Here is a 22,980-nt window from a genome sequence, read left to right as displayed (position 1 = left end):
TTTAATGAGTCACAAATGTTTTAAATCCCTTTTGTCCATCGAGATGTGGCACAGGAATGACTCAATTCAATTCAATTCAATTCAATTCAATTCAATTCAATTCAATTCAATTCAATTCAATTCAATTCAATTCAATTCAATTCAATTCAATTAATATAGTGCCAGTTCACAACAGCAGTCACCACAAGGCGCTTTATATTGTAAGGTAAAGACCCTACAGTAATAGCAAGAAACCCAACAATCACATGACACCCAGTGACCAAGCACTTGGCAACAGTAGGAAGGAAAAACTCTGTTTTAACAGGAAGAAGGCTCCCACTGGTTGGTCTGTGTTGGGTGTGATAAAGGACAAAGGACACTGTAGAGTACACATAACACCAAACCACCTCACCTAAAAAGAAGTAGATCCATATATAATTTGTGACATTATTTAGCAATTTAGCTGCTTTGCTACTTTAGGTCGGCTGATTATGCCTTATAAGTTTGGCATATTGAACAGAGCGTGAGCAGCTAAAATAAGAGGTTTAAGTGTGCTGTCAGTGCAGGCAGACAGAAATCCCACGCAGCATGATGGCTTAATGGTAAACAGGTTCAGCAGGACATAAAAATTACTGTAGACATGGGGCAAAGTGGGATATCCATCCTGCAGTATCCTGGCATCTCTGATTTTGGTATATTACCTGTTGTCAGCTGCCAATAAAGTGAAAGAAAAGTGAATGTCATAATACTAACAGGCATTAAGAGAGACAGACTGTATGCCTGTAGATTTACAGCGGCGATGTCCAACTGATGCGTTGTGTATGACTATTATGAATAGCCCAGGGTAATAGCAATGTAATTAGGCCTTTACTGTCGTGTAATTCTCTGTCAAGCACACTGTCGATATCTTGGTTGATGAGGTTGAAAGTGAGATTGGAATCCAGTGACCCGGGCCAGCTGCTGTAATAACGGTGCACGTGCACACATGCACGCACACATGCACATACACGCACACCCATACACGGCGCTTGTAATGCAGTGTTGATGCTGTGATATTTGCTTTTGTCCCTGTGTTGATCTAAGCTGACATTATGCTGTATGGCAATGATCGCTGTTTGTCTGAGTGTTACATTTGTCATCTGTGGGAGGGCAAACGAGGGATCAGGGGGACTGGAGAGCCAAGTGAGGGGGAACTTGGGGAGGAGGGGGGGCTTGGTAGGTGTACGAGGGTGGGGGAAACAGAGGGAAGGATATGAGGGTGGGACAGCGGCGGTGCGTGAGCTTATCTTTTGTGTGTCAGTTGCGGATCTGCTGGTGTGGAAGCGGATCTTTTCCCTCAGTGACTCTATTAATTTACCTCATTTATCTTAACCACCTCCCCCTCCCCCCCCAATAAATACTGGAGACCTCAGAGTGCACGCGTGAGAGTGTGTGCGTGCATGAAAAACCCTACATCTGGATATGTGTGTGTGTGTGATGGAATAAAACCACAGCAGCTCCCCTTTCTATTCCCAGAGGACAAATCCGTGGCGGAAAAACTCATTTTCCTGCAAATAGTTTGTCAGCCAAGCTAGGAGGAATGATAAATTATCACAGACGTTAGGTGAAGGAGGACGACAGGAAGAGGGAAGCCCCCTCTCTCTCTCTTTCTCTCTCTCTCATCTCTCTCTTTTATCCAAACAGCTACTTCCTCTATTTCATCCCATCATTTCTATTTACCTCTGATTTCCCTCATGCTGCATCTCAGCTCTGATTACAACAGGATGCATGCCTTTCATGTTCATATATACACACTCGATCATGAACACAAACAAACACACATAGCTTTCCAGTCCAAGTTGGAATTGGGAAAATGTGGCTGCCCCTACAACTCAAGTGTGACTCCCCATTCCAAATGATAAATTGATGGCCAGAAAAATGGATTTGTTTTCAACTGGTAACACATCAAAGAAATAATAATTCTGTGTGGGGGAGAGTGGCGGGATGATGAATGGGGGTGGACAGCTGGATCACAGTAGAGCAATGGAGTGAGTGAAAGCGAGGGAGAGAGAGAGAAGAGAAACAGAGAGATGAAGTGGCACGGTGTGAGTAAGAAAGTGCAAAATCAACAAGCAAAAAAAGAAAAGGTTTTATATGTTTTGTAATAAGCTAACTTTGTGACATGAGATCATTTGACCTAGACAGCACACCCATATCTGAATACTGGACACTTCATATCAGGATTGTGCCGCTAACAGGCTTCAGTCTCCTCCTGGGAACAATTCCCAAGAAAAATGCATTCTCTGTCAAAAGTGTATTAGCGGGGCTGCTCACTGATGTTGTGAGAGAAGTTTGTCTCTCAGTCACAGCTCTGATTCATCCCACAGGTGCTGGATGAAAAGGTGGGTGGGGGCGACTCTCTACCTGACTTTGCAGTGTAGGAGTTCTCAAAATGCTGCCAAAAAATTGGATGATAACAACATATCACATCGAGGTCTCTGATTATTATTGTATGTTGTACTAAATAAAAATAGTTCAGCTTAGATGTCCTTTTGCCTTCAGAGCTGCCTTAATTCTTATTGCAGAGATTCAACATGTTGCTGGAAACATTTTTCTGAGATTTTGGTCCATATTGTAACACAGCTACTGCAGATTTGCCAGTTTCACATACATGATGTGAAGCTCCTGTTCCACCACATCTTCTCTATGATCTTCACTGGAAGCAGCAATCAGAAGATGGGTACACTGTGGTCATCAAGGGATGAACATGGTCGGCAGGTACACTGTGGCGGATCCCCAGTTGGTACTAAGAGGCCCCATGTGTGCCTAGAAAATGTCCCAGCCCGAACTTCTCATATAAACCAGGATGGATCCGTGTTTTGATGTTTTATATGCTAAATTTTGTTCCTACCACCTGAATGTCACTGCAGACTCATCAGACCAGGCAATGTCTTTTTAATCTTCTGTAGCATCTGTGTGAATTTCAGCCTCAGTTTCCTGTTCTTAACTAACAGGCTCAACAGTCAGTGTGGTCTTCTGCTGCTGTAGCCCATCTGCTTTAGGCTGGATGTGGTGTGCATTCAGAGATGCTCTTCTGCATACCTTGGTTGTAATGAGTGGTTACTTGAGCTGTGTGCCTTCCTATCAGCTTGAAGCAGTCTGGTCTTTCCTCTGACCTCTGGTATCATCAAGGCATTTTCACCCAGAGAACTGCCGCTCACTGGATATGTTCTCTTTTTCAGACTGAACCTGGGAGATGTTTGCATGGGGAAATCCCAGTGGACCAACAGTTTGTGAACCACTCAGACCAGCTTGTCTGGCATCAACCACGATCCAAGGTTTAAATTCACTTAAAGTGTGAGTTTCTCCATTCAGTTTGAACTACAGCGTGTCATCCTGACCATGTCTGCGTGGAATAGCTGGTGTGCCATTGGCTGATTAAATGTTTGAGATAGCAAGCAGTTAAACAGGTGTACCTAATGAAGTGGCCAGTGACTGTAATTGAGTTCAATTTAAAATTACATTTTTAAAAATAAATAAATAAATAAAATAAATCACATATTTTTTGAAAACATGCTGAATGTTCTTGCACAGTAATCTCATGACTGGTTAACTCAGAGAAAACTACAGAAAAGTGTCCGTAGTCTTGACAATCCCGTTTTTCTCTTAAAAACATCATTAAAGTTTTAACATTTCTCACCAGCTCTTTTACAAACAGCATTTTCACAGCTTCTAGGATTTAAACTTTGAAAACTTTCATTGGATATTTGTTTTAACTTCATTTCTCATCACTGTCACTAGTGTAACTATTGTAATTCTTTCCCATAAACTACAATTTAAGTCATCTCTGAGTAAAACTCACAGCAGCCAGCGTTTGAATGAGCTGATGCTTATTTTTTAAGACAGTGTGCACAGACGTTATTCTTTCTTATCCTGGGTAATTCAAAAAAGGGGCCTGCTGCATCTGCTGTCGCGCTTCTACTACATGCTCTCACATGAGGTTTTGTTTCTACAACTATGAAAACAACATTATCTCTATCTCTTGCTCCCTTTTCATCTGATCACATGTAGTGACCCTTTTACAGGGCTTGGTGAGTAATTACTGAAGCCACAGTGACAAAGAAAAGTAAAATAAATTCTCTGACAACCAAATAAAAGGAAAAAAGCTGAACTCAAGTTGAAATATAACTCCCAGAAACTACAAAATAATTTAATAAATAAAGTGAAGCTTAATCGCAACCACCAAAGAAAAAATGTTTTTCTATAACTACCTCACATTTTGTAGATACCTACTGTATGTTAGATTAAGCACATACAAAATTTTTGGCTCCTAAACTTAGCAAACAGTAAATTATGTTGCTCTTGGATTATATCCGGTGGCTTTGCACGCCCTCACATGTAGCTTTGTTGTTTTAAATCTCTGACCTCCCCCTCCACCGCCAAGCCAAAGACACACATCTAAATTTTTGCGGGTTTTCACTGAAAACTACAGAGGATATAAAAATTCTCATAAATTAACTGTAAATGTCTACTTGCTTGTAAAAAGTTCATCATTTTATCTTAAAGGTGACTTTGGTGACTACTGCTGACCCCTGTTATCTAGACATCTGAGCAAAGCTCCAAATGCCACAGATGTCTGCAGGATCAACATACAAAGATGTTAAATCTGCAATCCTCAACTAAAGCTACTTCCAACATACAGTGGGGCAAAAAAGTATTTAGTCAGCCACCGATTGTGCAAGTTCCCCCACTTAAAATGATGACAGAGGTCAGTAATTTGCACCAGAGGTACACTTCAACTGTGAGAGACAGAATGTGAAAAAAAAATCCATGAATCCACATGGTAGGATTTGTAAAGAATTTATTCGTAAATTAGGGTGGAAAATAAGTATTTGGTCACCTCAGACAAGGAAAATCTCTGGCTCTCACAGACCTGTAACGTCTTCTGTAAGAAGCTTTTCTGTCCCCCACTCGTTACCTGTATGAATGGCACCTGTTTGAACTCATCATCTGTATAAAAGACACCTGTCCACAGCCTCAAACAGTCAGACTCCAAACTCCGCCATGGCCAAGACCAAAGAGCTTTCGAAGGACACCAGGAAAAGTATTGTAGACCTGCACCAGACTGGGAAGAGTGAATCTACAATAGGCAAGCAGCTTGGTGTGAAAAAATCAACTGTGGGAGCAATCATCAGAAAATGGAAGAAATACAAGACCACTGATAATCTCCCTCGATCTGGGGCTCCACGCAAGATCTCATCCCGTGGGGTCAAAATGATCATGAGAACGGTGCGCAAAGATCCCAGAACCACACGGGGGGACCTGGTGAATGACCTGCAGAGAGCTGGGACCAAAGTAACAAAGGTCACCATCAGTAACACACTACAACGGCAGGGAATCAAATCCCGCAGTGCCAGACGTGTTCCGCTGCTGAAGCCAGTGCATGTCCAGGCCCGTCTGAAGTTTGCCAGAGAGCACATGGATGATACAGCAGAGGATTGGGAGAATGTCATGTGGTCAGATGAAACCAAAGTAGAACTTTTTGGTATAAACTCAACTCGTCGTGTTTGGAGGACGAAGAATACTGAGTTGCATCCCAAGAACACCATACCTACTGTGAAGCATGGGGGTGGAAACATCATGCTATGGGGCTGTTTTTCTGCCAAGGGGACAGGACGACTGATCCGTGTTAAGGACAGAATGAATGGGGCCATGTATCGTGAGATTTTGAGCCAAAACCTCCTTCCATCAGTGAGAACTTTGAAGATGAAACGAGGCTGGGTCTTCCAACATGACAATGATCCAAAACACACCGCCCGGGCAACAAAGGAGTGGCTCCGTAAGAAGCATTTGAAAGTCCTGGAGTGGCCTAGCCAGTCTCCAGACCTCAACCCCATAGAAAATCTGTGGCGGGAGTTGAAAGTCCGTGTTGCTCGGCGACAGCCCCAAAACATCACTGCTCTCGAGAAGATCTGCATGGAGGAATGGGCCAAAATACCAGCTACTGTGTGTGCAAACCTGGTAAAGACCTATAGTAGACGTTTGACCTCTGTTATTGCCAACAAAGGTTATGTTACAAAGTATTGAGTTGTATTTTTGTTATTGACCAAATACTTATTTTCCACCCTGATTTACGAATAAATTCTTTACAAATCCTACCATGTGGATTCATGGATTTTTTTTTCACATTCTGTCTCTCACAGTTGAAGTGTACCTCTGGTGCAAATTACTGACCTCTGTCATCATTTTAGGTGGGGGAACTTGCACAATCGGTGGCTGACTAAATACTTTTTTGCCCTACTGTATATACAACGAGCACCTATATCGTAATAAACCGATGTAAATATCAGCAGATGGAAAACACCAGTTTAAATACTAAAAAATCCTCTTTATTCCTGTTTCTTGCACTCCTCCACAGCGGCAGGCCTTCCCACTCAGGTAGTCATCTGGCTCAGGTAATAACATAAGTGCTGAAATGAGATCATCATAATCATCATTTTCTTTATTGCCTCAGATCCCAGCAGAGGATCATCATAGCGAGAGCCAGAAATAACACAATTACGTCCATATATTCTCGCAGTTTTCAAGCAGTTATTTGGACTGTCGGCGCTCTCGGTGGATCATTAAATGTATCGAGGTGTTCTTCCCACTCGTTTACTCACTTCCCCTCCAGCTTCCTAAAGCTGTTCCTGTACAATGTCTGTTTTCATCTTGCTCATTTTTTTTTCCCCAGCCATATCTTATTTTTATTCTTTTTATCACCCTCCCTCCACACGCTCTCTTCCTCTCCCTTCGTGGTGATTGATGGAGTTAGGCAACAGTACACAGAGCAACGTGTGGCCAACAGTCCAAGACAGCCTGCGTGAGAGGGAAAGAGAGAGGTTGGTGAGGAGGAGGAGGGGGGTGGGGATTAAACGAAAAGAGAGGTGAAAGGAAGGGAAGGAAAGAGGAAGCAGGGAGTCAGTGAGTGTGTGAGAGAGAAGGGGAGGGAGGAAGAGGGAGAGGAGTGTATGAAAGGAAGAGAAAGAGAGAGGGAGAGAGGGGAGCTCAGCTGAAAGCCACAGACTTAATTCTATGCATCATTAAGCAGTCTCACTCAATGCAACATCCCCTATACATCATCCACGCTCAGTAAACACAACGATGACATTACATTAGCAACTGCAAATGAATTTTCTTTTTAGAAGGAAATTGAGAATACTCTCTTACTCTCCCTCGTTTTTTTTTTTCAACCTCTCTGCTGCTTGCAAAGCTTGAGTGTAGGACATAAAAATACAGCGAGATATAAACAGAATAAAAACACAAACAATATTTCCCTTTCCCCTCTCTCCGGCACACACTCTCTCTCACTCTGTCACACAGAGGAGACTTCTGAGCACAAATACACACCTCTCCTTAGTCGCTCTTCCGAAATGTTTTTATAATAGGCGCTTCAGAAAGATACCTTATTTAAAGATAAGGTATCTTTGAAAATGCTACACGAAGCCATTTGTTCTCGCTTTGCCAAATTTAATCGAGCACTGGCTGCACCGGCTGCTGCTAAATTTCAACTTAGCTATAGCTAACGTTTGCGTTCCTACTGGGGGATCGTTTGTGCATCAGTAATAACCTAGATCTTGCAATGTAAATTCCAATGTGCCAATCTTAGTCAAAGCATGCAAACGGATTGCTTTCAAAAGATTTTGGGGTAACATAATTTAGACATGAGGCACAAGGTACTGAAAACAGCTTTAGCCTGCAAGAGGTGTAATTGTTTAGATATTTTAAAAAGTCAGAAAGCACACTTTGGCTTCACGTGTGCTTAGAGTTACACCTAACTCTAAAAGCTTTGATTTATAAAAGTTTGGAGATCAGATTTAAGTCTGAATGAGTCCTCTGAATGAAGCTGAAGGTGTTTTTCAAGGTAGATCAGGTGTAAAGGAGCCCAAACAGTTTGAGGTAAGTTCTTGAAACCGTTAAAATACCTCCCTTGATAATAACGTCAGCAGACACTGGATTAAAGTGGCGATGGGACAGAAAGGCACAGCTTAATCGATGAAAGCCAGCACTCCATCAGATACTTGTGCCCAGGTGTCATCACTGTCACAAACCTGCAAATACAAGAACGTCATAACAGGGAGATGCAGTTAGGCATGATCAATTATTAGCTTGAAAGAAATATAAAGAAGTTAAAAAGAAATTAAGGAGCCAGGAAAACGCTGTGATTAAGTACTACTTTACCATTTCAGTTGTTATAAATCAAGCTGTGTCCAGTAACTGAGGTAGGTTACATCACTCTTCTCTCTATGAACGAGGTCAGCTGTGAATCAGTGCTTTACCGGCTCCTCTTTGTGCTGGTGTCTCTCCTCCTGTCAGAAATCCTGAAGTGCTTTACAAAAAAACGAAACAAACAAAAGATGTGTAAAAGTTGGTATCCAGCTGATGTCCATCTTTATTCCAAATTTTTGTGTATATAATAAATAATCTGCATTAATTTCATCATCTAATGGTTTGTTGATGTCCTTAAACGTAAAGCAAATTTCGACACAGCTCTGTGCCCTCGTTTAATAAAAACGTACCAGTGTTGTAGATATTAGTAGGATGGATCATCACCAGGGAGGCCTCGCAGTAAATGGATGCACACTGCTGTCACATCTGGTTTATAAAACAACAAACCACAAATCAAGTACAAGACTAAGGAATGTTAATAATCCACTAACTGCAAACTGTGGTCAAAGTGAGTTTATATGACTTAAAAATGCAAATATTTTGTTAACCTTTACTCTCCTGCTTTTATATATCTTGTTATGTTAGTCAGAGGGCTTTTATGTAAGATAGAGAGAAGAAGGAGGATGATTTGGTTTAACACTTGCTGGGAAGCTTTTGTTATATTTATTTAAGATAAGGTGTTGTCCTCAATTCAGTGAAATATTATTGAACTACATCTGTCTCTTCTTAGCTCCACAGACGTGAGCACCAAAATGAATTTATTTATTTATTTTCCATTTTGTTTTTCAGGGCCTGTTGTCCTTTAATAATAAATGCCAGCAATTCAATATACCTCTGTTCTTGGATCTATTTAGGTTTAACAATTTATTTGTATAAAGTTTATTAAGGTGTTTAGGTGGAGTATGACATCGTCTTACAGATAAAAGAATAATACCTCAAATTGAGGTTTAAACTCCATGACGTATGTAAGAACAGGAAACAGTTAGTCAATAACCCACAGATTTATGATAACACAATCTTTACATGGGTTAGTTCCTCCTTGTACACATGGGAATTTTAATTCTTAAATACTGTACAATACTTGGGTCAATATATCAACATAGAAATAAAAACAAAATCAAAAACAGAAGATGTGACTACATCTTTTTATGCCTTTACATATTTGACAAGAGCATTTAAGCTGAATTGTTCTGTGCAAGTTGAATATAATAACAAGGAAGTGACTTACCAGCCATGAAAATTTACCTATAGAATTCTATTTTAATTCAAGCTTCAAATCTTAAAGTCAAATACGTCCTTCAATTAATCAGCCAAAGTTACTACAATAACCAAATTTCATTTAGAGCTACCTCAGCAGCTATCACTGTGACTACTGCCTTTATTTGCAATTATTTCTCTGCTGCAGACACCAGGAGGGCCAAACTGCATTCATAGTGTAAACTTCAGCAAAGCTACATTTCAAATTTGTTGACTTTTCACTTTAGGGAGCAGTAAAAACTTTTTTGGGGGCACTGAAGAGAGAGCAGTAAAGATAGCTCGTCGTTACCGCCAAATATCAGCCAGTATGATATTATCCCTGTAACAGCCATTAGCGCTAGCAAGCTAACTTTAATAAAAAATGTCATCTGCTGTGAGAAAAAAACACAACTTATTGCTAGTTTTATAATTTACCTTACTGGTCCTCAAAAAATAAATTGTTCCTCTTCCACATATTCAGAATCCAGTTACTCTGTCTCTCTGATGATCCTACAATGACTGTCAACATGTCTTTTGCTATGACACTTGACAAGGTAGCCAACTACTTGAAGTAGCTTTTACATGCTCAAACCCAGCAGACTAGTTAAGGGCACTGCTTCCTCCTGCTTGTGGAATAACATATTTGTTTCCTTTGCTGTTACTGGATCGCTGGCCTTCCAAAGTCATTCAAAAGCAATGAGTAAACTGTTCATCAACAATTAGCTATAACATAATAACAAGTAGTAAAATGCACATGATTTATAACTAAGTCAAGTTATTTCATGTAAGCAAAGAAAGATATTAGTCTATAATGAAATTAGCTGCATCTTTGTATTTAGTCAGTACCAGTTAAATGCCAGATGTAACTTTTACTGTTTATAAATGCCAAAAATGAAAACTTACTTGAATTTGAATAGAAAATACCTAAAATATCATAATTTTATGTCAAAGTTAGCCAAAAACCCTTTAGGCTTGCTGACCAAATAATAGCAGTTAGCTCACTGTTAGCCTAACTTGATGATTATGTGAATACCACTAACAAATTTTTTAAAATATATATGTATGTGAAAGAATGACAAAAGCGTACATTTAGAAAGGACTTTTCCACTGTTTAACTTATTTCTTAGTCCTCAAAAACATATTTGTTTCATGATGCTTACCCCTTCATTTGATTGCACAAGGTTACTTTTCCCTCTCCTTTTAAACAAACATAGTTAAATCTCTTTTAAAGAAGCCAAGCCTGGACACTTAAATACAGAATACAGGCTAATGTCAAACCTTTTTTAGGACCAGCTTTCAATGCTAATAAGGTTGCAGTCCTTACTTTATTCAACTTTATTCAGCTTTTGACACAATTGATCATAAACTCTCTAATCTCCCTCTCAAGCAGTGGGTTGGCTTTTCTGATAGTTGTTGAATTCTAAAGTTCCTGAATGGTTTAGATCGTATATCATAGATAGGAAATGTTTCACTAGCTGTGGAGATCAGGTATCAAGCACTCATAATTTTTCCTGTGGAGTCTCCCAGGGAAGCTATCTGGGTCTCTTACGTTTGTCCTTAAACATTCTGACACTTGGCAATCTTATCAGCCAGCATGAAATTTGTTACCAGATTAACACAGATGATGCACAGCTATGCTATAACAGAGAACACATTAGTCCAGTTTTAGCAGAGCTATACTCGCCTCCAGTATCATACAGAACCGATTTTAAAAAAATACTCTTATTTATACTGCATATAAAATCCTTAATGGTCTTGAACCTTCTAATATCTCTGAATGTCTGTGACTCTATGTCCCAACTTGTTATCTTAGATCCTCCACTGTGAAATTGTTAGCGATCAAAAAATTTGGATGCCACTTTCCTAGTTTGTGGAAACAACATCTCTGGAACAACATTCCTTGAAAAATTAAGGAGGCAAACTTTACAGATAATTTCAAGAACTTGGTAGCGACATACCTTTTTATTCTGACATTAAACGAGAGCTTAGGCTTAATAATTATAATAATACAGCCATACTATCTGAGTTCAGCCACATTAAGTAATCTGGCAGATAAGACCATATGCATAACTTACTTCTAAGATTTATATTTATTTTTGTTGTGATTGCATTATTACTATATGAATGTGTGTTTAGGGGTGCATGTGTATTTATATATGTCTGATGGGTTGCTGGAACTTCAGTTCCTGATATGCTTTTGTGCCTGTGCCTTTGAACTCTATATGTATAGTCCTTAGTGTGATATTGGGCTATCCAAATAAAATAAGCTGAAATTTCATAGCAAATTTCATAACATACACTTCAAAAGTTTTAATCACTTCATGAAACTAGTTAGTGGATAAGAAATTAGAGACAGTGACAATTATGAGTGTGTGCACACAAACACACACACACATTTTAATTTAATGTCTGGGAACACGCGAGTAACATAAATTATCAAGCAATTCACATGAATAATCATGTTTTTATTGCACAGATTATGGCTTTTTCCCCTAAACTAGCCTGGCTATGAGGCCTGGGAAATCTATTAAGGCGATGCCATAGATCATCCCATCCACTGTGGCGTGTATACAGATCGGCCGGCTCATTTGAGAAATATTGAATCGGTTACAGTAAAGTAAGCCCCTGGATTGAGTCAAATGTAAAAATCCAGGCATGTGTGAGGAGCTGTCAGCGTGTGCTGTAATGACGGATGGAGCCGGGTCTCCCTTTCAGCAGGAGGTGATAAAAAGTCAAATTATGAACGCCAGGGAGGGACAAGACAGCGTGCAAGGGGAGGAGGGAGGGCAACGACACGGAGAGAAAATTGGACCAGATCCGTTAAATGATAAGGGCAATCAGTTAATCAGGGGAAGACGAGGGAAAGTGTTATTTCCTCCCAGTGCAAGGGTCAGTGAGGGGTCAAGAGTATAACCTTTGACCTCAAACTACTGACGAGAACGAGACCGGTCAGCGGGTTATTGATTCACGCTCTGCAGTTTACCCATGTTATTATCTATTGGACTAGACTGGTTTACGGTTTTAGTGATTTCCTGTGAAAGTGAATTAAAACAAGTAAAGATCTGTTTATCTAATTATTCCTTAAACTGTGAAAAGCTCTTTAAGCTCCTGGAATCATACAGTGTCACCTTCTTAAAGTCACTTTGTTGAGGTTTGTTGTGACTTTACTGCCGTAAAAAAATAATAATAAAAAAATGCTTTTATCCCCCCCGAGGAAATGCCTCATCTTCATAAAAGCACCGGGGCCCAGAAGCATGATCTCGACCAGGAGCCCAACAAAAGTTTCTGATAGCACCCACTGCATTACTACACAACTTCTTAGTTCATCCTGACACAATCTCTACCCCTCTGCTTTCTGTCTCAGGTGCATCAAACAGAGCCCTGGACCCCCTCCCAGGCTAACCCCTGAGCTGACCCCCCTCCCAAGCTTTGAAACTGACCCACTCTGAGGTGTGAACTTCTGTCCCCCTGGCTGATAGAGACTCACGATTTTTATAGACCTCATCCCTCGCTGTTTATGACTCTGCAGTTTGATTATAGCAAAGGGGACTCGGAGAGGTAGGAGCCCTGCAGAGGCACACGCACATCAAAGGAGCTATGAGAGGAATGTGGGCATTTGTTGTTTGCTTTATCATCCAGTACCACCACTTATCTGCTTAATCATAAAGGATTGGCCTGGGAATGAGGCAGGATGGACGCCGCGCTGGCCAAACAAACTATTCCCAACACAGTAATTGCTACTAGAGGGATGTGCCAGATTCATAGTGGTTATAGCTGCTTGCATGGGAGTTTTATTTGAAGAGGAAAAGAAAAAAAGACTACGAGAGGCACCAATTTGGTTTAAAATTAAATCCTAGAAAAGTATGGAGTGTTGCTATCAGAGTAAAGACTCGCCTGAGTGACCAGTCTACATGAGTTTATCCCTGTTTTATTGAGTTGAACAGGAACACATGCCGCAGGAGGTTTTCTTACAGAATATTATTTAAGGAGTTAACACATTATGATATATTATCAATATATATATAGATAATAAAGAATGGTTGAGAATAGGACACCAACTCCCTGATGAATCTCGCTGTTTGGCAATTTATTAGTTGTATGGCAGTTCATTTGTTTGTATTTTTCTGTAATGGTGCAAAGCTCAAAGCCAGATATGTGAGGAAATAAAACTAGATGTTCACCTCTTTATTACGGACTCATTATTTCTAGAATTGCTTTTTTCTTGCCTTTTACTACATTTTACTGATTGTTATACAACTACATCTCACTCTGTTCAAAGGCCTAAAAGGATCTCAAAGTAAAAGCGAAGTCTTAACGCTATGTATGCAAAAAGATTCACTTTTTTGGGACCACTTCGTGTATATATGGTACCCAACCAGTGCATAGATTACCTGTGTTTTAGTGCCACAGCAAGTCCAGAGGATGCAGAAAAGTTTATGATTGGCTCACTAATTTCTGAAAAAGCTGCCCTTTGTGGTATTTCTAATGTATGGCTATTGACTGACTGAACCACTGCAAGTTTTCACTATTATAGCAGTGTAGTGCCGTTGGAGAACTCAAAGGATGGAGATAAAATATAAATATGAATGGTTTAAATAAGTTCAGAGGACGTCCCATTCTAAATGTCACTCTCTTGTATGGATTCAATATCTTTGAATTAAAAAAAAGGGCATGAGTTGCCAGATACACAACAGTTTAATTAAGTCACAGAAGCTCTATCCTGGTTTCACAGGCCCTGTGAGTCAGTTAGACCCTCTGCCCTTCATTTCCCCTGTGTGGGAGGCTTGGAGTGCCGGCTTGAAAAGCTGGGAAAGTCCTGTGATTTATGGCCTTTTGCAGGCCTGACTGCCTCTCACCTCACTGATGATAGAGCCAGAGGTAACGAAGAGTGGTTACTCCAATCCAATTACCTATTCGCTAAATTCTGTTTTATTAATTTTGGGGATTTAAAGCTACTCCACAACCTTTGCCATCTGATTTTGAGACAACTTGTAGATAAATCAGGAAAGATTTGTCCGATTCCTTATATGTATAATTGGGTATATGTTTTACAGGGTGAACAACTATCACTTGGTAAAACTGTTAATGATTAAACAGTGCAGAGAGAAAGGAGGTCTTTTATCATCTAACATGTTAGACTTTCAACTTGTTTTTCCATTTTGTTTTTAGTGTTGATAGATTTATTTCAGGAAACTGAAAGCAACTTTTAACTGAAAATAAAGTATTGACCCCCCCCCTTGTTTCTTTATATTTTAGTAGGAAATGAGAAATATGTGAAGCAATTTATTGAAACCTGTAAACACATCAAGAAAATATAGTATTTAAGGGAAATCTGGAAAAAAAATCAATATTTTATCATAACATCTTTCATCTTCAACACACACTGACCTCTCTTAAGCAAGCTTTCTCATAATTTCTTTAAATGCTAATCAATGCATTTGTTCTGTTCTCTGTCAACACGATCCCAGACTGCTCCAATAATGTTGTAGTCCAGGCTCTGATGAGGCCTGTCCATGACTGATAATGATCCACTGTATGTTTTTCTATCCACTTCTGTGGCACTGGCAGTGTATTTGGGATCACTGTCATGGTAAAAAAAATTAAGCCACCGTCTGATGCTTTCCAGATGGTGTGGCATGGTGGATGAAAATCTGATGGTACTTTCTTGTGGTTGTAATTCCATTAATTCGACAAGATCTCCAGCAAAATTAGCTGAAACGTAGGCTCAAACCATGACGTAGCCTCCACTTGCTTTACAGATTTCTGTAGCGACTCACTATTGTGCCTCTCTTCTCACTTTTTCATACAGGATCACAACAGCATTTTTTCTGAGAAGCGGAGTGAACAGTAGATGGATCAGTTGGATATTTTCCTATTAATTAAAGAGGTGACTTTCACATACGATCCATCAGTAGTAGTTTTTTCAGGCATGCCACTTTTTCTTCTGTCCTCCACTTGTCCAGCTTCCAAGTTTTCAGCTACCAGCTCTTTGGGAGTCACTTTGTTGGTGTAAAAATACAGTTTTATTTCTGATAAACAGTTTTATCTTTGTCGTTTTGGTAGGTTGAGGGTGAAAAGTGCTTTTGTGATAGGGAAGTGCCTAAAGACACAATTTAAAATTGGTTCTTTGCTAAAATGTCTGTTATTTGTAGACAGAGCGCTGGTTCTTCTCCTTAGTTAGGTAACTTTTTATGTTTGAATGGTCCACAGGTCAGTTTCAATTGGTTCAACAGTCAAAACATCAACATGAACAAGAACAAGGATTAGATTGAAGATGAATGAAAATGCAGCCAACATCCAAAGAAAACATTTGAAGGACCTTCAGAAAGCCTGGAGAACTATTGCTAAATACCACTTTTAAAAAAATGACAAGTCTGGCTTCTTGGAAGCAAAAGATAAATAAATGAGGGTGGGGTCAGTACTGTGTGTGTTCTGTTGTAGTTTATCCAGCAAGATCTGTTGTGGTTTAATATTTACCTCGTGTCTTCTAGTGTGTTCTAGTGCCCCACACTGCTATATCGACAAAATTCATGCATACTGTATAGCAGAAAACACACACAGGGAACGAGACCAAATCATTATGAGGTCCATTTTAAAGGCTTTGCACTTGTTTCAGTCTCCATCTGACGACCAAGCAGCTTTGGCATATTAAAATCAGCCAACCCTGTATATGTTGAGGGACACACAAGTGCACACACACACACAACCGGCAGCAGGGCAGTAACTCAAGGCCAAAGGAGGAGGTTTATTTTTATCATGGGCAAAGGTGCCAAATCATGTTGGGTATGAAGGGGGCTATATAAATGCAAATTGTATTGGAGAGAGCTATTAGTCCTAGAAAAGGTTTGTATGTAAATGCCCTATAGGACCACAGTGCAGCACTCATCCAGTTCAGATTAGTGGGGTTTGTGGCAAATGTGCTGCAGAAGACAAAAAAGAAAAATAGACAGAAAATGCAATTGCCTTGTGGTAAATCATGGTGAACAAGGTGAGAAGTTGAGTAATTGAATGGCCAAGGTGTTTCTGTATGGTTTATTGCATATGCAAGAGAGATGTGTTGAGGTCTGTTTCCTGTGTGCAGACACAGGTGTGCGTGTTTTATGGCCATTTTGCTCATGATGTAGAGCGTCTGTACCTGAGCGCAGCAGCGCTGTGACAAAACAAGACATTTAAAGCACACTTTGAAATTGTAGAACATTGCATGAAGAAAAAAAATTATGTAAGTGACAAATCAAACATGGCAAAGGATGCAACATCACTGGTCAAGGCTGTGGGAAGCAGAAGCCCCACCCACCACCTCCAAAAGGCAGACGTCATAGCACCCCCACCTTAATGCAAAAAAAATAAAGTTGTCAAAACACTTCACACACTATTCCTGCTGTCATTGGTTTACTTTGACAAATATCTGAATTATGAAATTGTAATAAATGAGTAAAGCACAGAAAAATGACTTTCTTTCTTTAAATATTGATTACTTTAAAAGCATAATAAGCTCCAGTAAAGGAGAATTTTGTTGACTTTTGTTCTGAGTTTGTATGAGTGCTGTCTTTGCCAGGTTTCTCTTTTAAAAGAGATTGTGATCTCAGTGGGACTTCCTGGTAAAACAAAGGTAACAATAATAAAAACAACACCTAGCATCATGGTCAAATGACATTAAACAGAAGTCACTAATAGATTAAAACTGGTGCATTTCAAAGTGAGCTATCAGCTATCATAAAAATGTACAAAGATATATTTTTTTTAACTAGCAGCTGACAAAAAGAGCCTAACAGGAGTTTCATCCCCCTGAAAACTCCTGGAATTATCCCTCTTGGCCTCATCTGAGTAATCATTTTCCAGGCTGCAGTTAAAAACATGGTTACCATGACGCAGAAGAGACTCACACACAGGTCCCTGATGAATGCCATCACAGACATTTTCAACAACATCTCCTCAGTGCCCATCATGAGCTTTTATCGCCTAAACCTTTGAGCACCAAGTCACATTTGGAGCATTATATCAGCGCATTCTGATGAAGGTAACCTTTCATACAGCTACCGTTGCTGTAGAAGGGTACATGACTGTGTTATATGCTGCGCAAATTTGGCTTTTGGGCCGATTAAAATATTCAGACAGATTCCAGCCAGCTGTGTGCAAACAGGCTGACTCTATGTCTTGATTACTGAGCCTTTAAAGACTTTGTAGTCGCATCACTGGCATACTTTTTAATGGCTTCATAATTAATTTGATTAACTGTGTGTGCGCCTGATGTGTCACAGGGCGGAGGTTTAATTTTTGTGCGGCCTGTGCCTGAGTAACAGGCCAGTTCAGTTACGTTTTGGCTGTTTATTCTTGCCTGTGGCTTGAGTTGTGTTAGAATGTGACAGGATGAATGAAAAACTTTATCCTTACAGCTTATTATATATCCCCCACCTGCCCAAACACACACACACTGCACCACCAGCATCAAGGCCCTCCCCCTGGCTTTGTCATTGACAGAAAGTAAGAGATGTAATAATTTGGCATAAGGCTCTGATACACAAGACTAGCACCATATCGCCCTCTAGCTTCGACTGAATAGACTTACAGCCTTACAAAACCTCCATTTTTCATGAATCCACTGCACAACACCAAATGCTTATTTAAAAAAAAAACACATTGTCTACAAAACACTGAGTTAACATGGTTTAATTATTTTAAAAAAAGTGTGTACAGTTTAAATAAAACAGCCTATTTACAGTATGTACATTTTAAGATATGTAATACAGGGCTGAGGGTTGTGTTGGACAACTGTGCTGATAGTGACTAATTATTTTGATGCCACATAAGGAAAAAAAGACACAAGTGTCTTTAAGAATTACCACATGATGTTGTCTCCTGTCCTGAACATGAAACACTGGCTATTCCAGGTGTAAGATGCCATTTTTCATGGCTTCTTCCGAAACTTTATATTTCTGCAAACCCAGGTCATCCCATCCTGAAAAAAACATAAATAAATAAACAGAATTATATATTTTTTTAATTGCGGAAAATTAGAGAAGTAAAAATGAAGTGGACCTAAAAATAGCATTCAAAATATATCTCCAGAAGTACTGTGTGATTTTTTTGCTGTTTGATCATATTTTCCAGACAACCATTGTGATTTATTATTTATGCATTTAACATCATTTCTTACAAGGACTTTTGTGCTACTGATTACTTACCACCACTAAAATTGATAAGAATACAAGTCATATTTTTAAGCACGCAGTCACACAGCACTTCATCCTGTACACTTCAAGCACTCAATCGACTTTACTCAATGCAGATGGGCAATTTGGAAAAAATACTTAGCCTAGCATGTGTGTGCTAGGTGTAAGGAACATGCACAGGGAGAGCATGCAAACTCCACGCTCCACACATCACCATCCCACCCATGAAATTGAGGCAAAGCAGTGATGTGAAACGTGCAGACTGGCAGTAGCAAACTGTTTTAATGCACATGATAACACAAAGCAGCTGAGCTTCTTTAGTCTTTAGAAAGATGACATAACTGATCCACCCAGATTGGGAAATCTTCTTATACAAGCATGTGTTTTATGATGGTAATTAAAGGAATAATGGAGCTTAAGTAATCTGCTTCTTTTTCCTCTTTTCCCTGTTTGAATTCAGCACACTTTGGATTCCTTCATTAGCTGATGCCGAGGTCTTCTAAATGACTGTGGCTATGTTGGGGAGGAGGATATGAGGCCATCATGGATAATTGAGACCACCCTCTGCAGTGGAACACCTCCTTAAACATCTGTCTCTGCTCCATTGCCACAAAAAAGAACATATATCCAAGTTTGTGTTATATTTAGATTTGTATTCATTAATTATTCTGCATATTTCTATTTTATTGTGCTTCCTTTGTGTCATTTTACTCCATTGAACTGTACTGATTTTATTTTTGCTATCTAAAGGTATTATAGGTTGTGTTTAGAAATCTACCATAACGCGGTTAAATGATTCTATTTCATCGTAACGTGATTTACTTAAACAAACTTCAGTCCCTCTAGCCCGTTTTTTAAGACCAGGACAGGTAAAATAAATCCCAGCATTCCCTGACTTCCGAAAGCGGCTGCAGGCAACTATCCCAACCCTTGCTGTGTGTGCAATGTTGCGTTTGCAGACTGTGTCCGTTTCTATGTTTACCTGAATTCCCTCTGCAGTGAGCGCCGAGCAGGCCTGCACCTGCCACATGCGATCCCGTATTGTGTGCAGACGGAGACTTTCTGCCAGCTCTGACGCTGGAGCAGCTGTCATCAGGTCCTGCTTGTTGGCGAAGATTAGCAACGGCACCGTGGCGAGCGTTTCCTCCTCCAGCAACTCAGCTAGCTCCTGTAACACGGTGCAGACACATACACTTGTTCTAATGGTATTTGCCAACAGAAAAACCACTGAGACGTGTTGAGAAGCAACACAACATCATACTGCCGATCATCCCTGATCAGCTTCTAATTCCAACAGCTCCTGAATGCCTTCTAACCTTCAACCTTATCAGAAGATGACTACTGTGCCTCCCTAAAATGTAAAAGTATTTATGGAGCTCACCAGACTTGTTTCTTCAAACCGTTTCCTGTCTGAGCTGTCAATCACATAGATCTGCACGCAATACAGTCGTAGATATTAACAAACTGATCAGAACACAGAAAAAAAATGATATTATGAAGACTACGTATGTACCAGCACATCTGTGTTCTCAAAATAATTCCTCCAGTATGGTCGGATTTTGCGCTGACCTCCAATGTCCCAAACATTCAGCTTGAAGCCTGCGGACTGCACGCTCTTGATGTTAAAGCCCTTAAGAAAGGTATCGCAGATGCTTAATATCTGCAGCAGGAGAATTCAAAGGCTCTAAAAATGACAGGACTCTACATTTCTGTGCATGTGAGAGAGTGTGGATGTGTGTACTTGTGTGGGGGTGATGTGGCTGATGTCTTCGGCTGCCAGCTGTTTTAGCACAGTGGTCTTGCCGGCATTATCCAACCCTAACAGCAGCAAGCGTACTTCCTGCTCTGGAGCCTGCTTCAGCCGCCGAAGGATGGACAAAAGGCCCTGCAGGAGGATCAAAGCACATATTAGAGCTGATTAGTCTTAAAGGAACAGCAGCTTACGAGATGTCATAACACTGAGGAACCTGCAAGCATTTTCTTGCTTTTCCAGAGTCATGGCCTAAGTTTTATCAAATAAAGCCTGAATAAGCTGCTGGACCAAATCATTTTCAGCTCGCACCAGTTACAGTACACCACCCTGTTGGCAGAGTCTGTCACAGGAACATGACACAGTACACACAGCATGTTACACTCTCACCCAACAGCTAGAATCATCTAGAGTGTGAGGATTTAGCTGCAGTGACCTATAAATGTACCAGCCCTAAAGACCTCTTTAGCCAGCCGAGGTTAGTAAGTTACTGAGTGGCTTCTGTCCAGAGGAGGGAAATAAGGAAAGGCTTTGGCTCATGCTATTTACTTTTAAGGCAACAGTGACCCCTCACCATACAAAATCTGCTCTGAAAAGACAAAATAATACACATAGCACTTTTAAAATCCATCTTCAGAGCCACTACTTTTTTTGTAATTTGTGCATTTTATTTTTGTGTTATCAGAAATTTCCCTCTCCATCTCTTTTACGTCAGCTTTACTCCCCCTATAAAGTCTGTTTTAGCTCCAATTTTGAAAAGTACTCCATATATAAATTTAGTTTTTATAAAATTATAAAAGTGTTTCTGTTTACCTTTCAACATAGTCTCCATACCTGGTTTAAACTCTTTGCCTTACAATAAGTACCTTAAGGTGATAGTTATATATAGGTAAAAATAAACTGGGTTGAAAAAGAAAGTCCAAGTCTAAATTTAAATAAACAGATATAATAAATAAATATAGTTTAATCCTGCCACTGGCAAACAAAACGTTTGAGTTATATCAACGACTGGAAGTGAAACGCGTATTAAGTTTCAGGGATAAAACGGCCAGTTTAATGACCAGTATCACATACACTGCCCTCAGTATTTGGCTAAAGGTGGCACATCATTTAACTGTATTTAGACCATTGTCACCAATGTTTACCAGGTGCCAAGAGTAATTTCAGTAATTTTGTTTTAAATATAAAACAAATCAAAATAAAGTCATTTTGCCTAACGCAAACAAAACCCGCTGCGGCCGTGAATCATTATAACTCACCATGTTTTTCTCGGGTGGTTTTGTGGCCCTCGCTCAGTGTGTGAGTGGATTAACATCTTCTCTGACCACACGTGCTTGTTGGCCTCCTGGCAGAACGACTGTCAGGCTCTGTTGCTACGGAAACGGTGACGTCAGCGTAAACGACGTGATCGCTCAGTCTTCTGGAACGCTGGGCAAGAGGGCTCCTGTGGCGCGAGGTTAAAAAATAAAAGTAGAAAATAAAAAGAACATAAATAGTTAATTTGCTTTTTTTTCTGGTTAATCACTTCAAACCTGATTTTGAGTTAACTTTCATAAAATTTTACATTATTTTATCGTTATTATTATTATTAGCAATAATTGTGAACCACAGACTTCAAAGATTAGAATACAAAAAAATAGCATACAAATTAAATAAATCTTCACTCACCTTTTTTTTTCGCACTATGAGTTTATGCACCATTCTACATTCAATCATTAGTTATTATATGTCTTTTGTCCTGTATCCCTTCTCTTACCCTCAACTGGTTGCAGCAGATGGCTGCCCTAGATGCCTGCTGGAGGTTTCTTCCTGGTAAAAGGGAGTTTTTCCTTCCCACTGTCGCCAAATGCTCATAAGGTGTTGTATGACTGTTGGGATTTTTCTCTATTATTGTAGGCTTCTGACCTTACAGTATAAAACACCTTGAGGTGACTGTTGTTGTGATTTGGCATTATGTAAATAAAATTAAACTGAATAATTTGAGAACTTCCATTTTATCTCATCAGCCTAATATGGTAAAATGCTCTATAGTCTTTTTCACTAAAGTCAGTGCTACAAAATAAGACCAAAATAAATGGTATCAGGTCTTTGGGCAAATGTCACAAAAAGAGCAGAATAGAATATAACTTTATTCATCCCTTGGGGAGGGACCATAATTTCGTTCCAGCAGCACAAAACCAGTTCACCATAAATACAAAGAAGAAGAAGGAAAAAAAGCAGGTACAAATAATTAACTATAGAATATCAGCATCTATATCTTATTTTTGTAGGAAGATTTAAAGTGCTGAATTAAATCTATTAATTATTTAAATTAAATGTTCATTTTGGAAACTTTTTTTTAAGTCAAAGTCCTTAACAAGTTTACTTTCATGGTAAGTATGAAGGTTGTCTTTTATGAAATGAATAGGTGCTTATTCATGGTATTTCTTTTGTTAAGCTTTGCGTTAAACTTTTTTGACCTCAAAATGTTGATTGAAAAAAAAAAGTTTCAAATCCCAGTGCTTATAAATAATGAATGAGTAGCGCTGATTATCGCTGCTTGGAGGGGTCTTATCTTCTGGCTGGAGATTACTCATACATATATAAAATTTGATCAACAAAACTTTACTGTTTGTTTGAAAGAAGTCATTTTCCGCAGTGAATTTGAATCCGCATTCT

At 39.5% G+C, this 22,980-nt stretch overlaps 1 protein-coding gene across 4 annotated transcripts; it reads right to left on the bottom strand.

The window, feature by feature from the left end:
* Positions 1-7,616: 7,616 nt before the first annotated feature.
* On the bottom strand, positions 7,617-21,938 carry LOC101471988 (ADP-ribosylation factor-like protein 3). Of its 4 annotated transcripts, XR_013099514.1 has the most exons (9): positions 21,582-21,846; positions 20,314-20,457; positions 20,086-20,202; positions 19,954-20,004; positions 19,555-19,740; positions 18,243-18,358; positions 8,517-8,592; positions 8,179-8,326; positions 7,617-8,048 (listed from the first exon to the last, which is right to left on the bottom strand). XR_013099514.1 is itself a non-coding variant. In XM_004538041.3 (6 exons), the coding sequence occupies exons 1-6, from the start codon at positions 21,582-21,584 to the stop codon at positions 18,308-18,310; spliced, it is 552 nt and encodes a 183-aa protein (XP_004538098.1). In that variant the 5' UTR covers positions 21,585-21,845; the 3' UTR covers positions 18,054-18,307. The 4 variants fall into 4 exon arrangements, 3 of the variants coding, with proteins under 3 accessions (XP_004538098.1, XP_076742638.1, XP_076742639.1); XM_004538041.3 differs by lacking the exons at positions 7,617-8,048; positions 8,179-8,326; positions 8,517-8,592 and having other exon boundaries at positions 18,054-18,358; positions 21,582-21,845; XM_076886523.1 differs by lacking the exons at positions 7,617-8,048; positions 8,179-8,326; positions 8,517-8,592; positions 18,243-18,358 and adding an exon at positions 19,038-19,168 and having other exon boundaries at positions 21,582-21,920.
* Positions 21,939-22,980: the final 1,042 nt, after the last annotated feature.

Source organism: Maylandia zebra, linkage group LG7, assembly GCF_041146795.1.
Source record: "Maylandia zebra isolate NMK-2024a linkage group LG7, Mzebra_GT3a, whole genome shotgun sequence".
NCBI lineage: Eukaryota > Metazoa > Chordata > Actinopteri > Cichliformes > Cichlidae > Maylandia > Maylandia zebra.
Note: the sequence above shows the minus strand (reverse complement) of the source record. Positions and strands in the feature narration are given on the sequence as shown.

What these genes read in the sequence shown, in the direction of transcription:
- LOC101471988 (XM_076886523.1), bottom strand. An exon ending in GCCACATCACCCCCACACAA is followed by an intron (nt 20,203 to 20,313) that starts GTACACACATCC and finishes ACCTTTCTTAAG; the next exon opens with GGCTTTAACATCAAGAGCGT. An exon ending in TCACTGCAGAGGGAATTCAG is followed by an intron (nt 19,169 to 19,554) that starts GTAAACATAGAA and finishes GCAATGGAGCAG; the next exon opens with AGACAGATGTTTAAGGAGGT.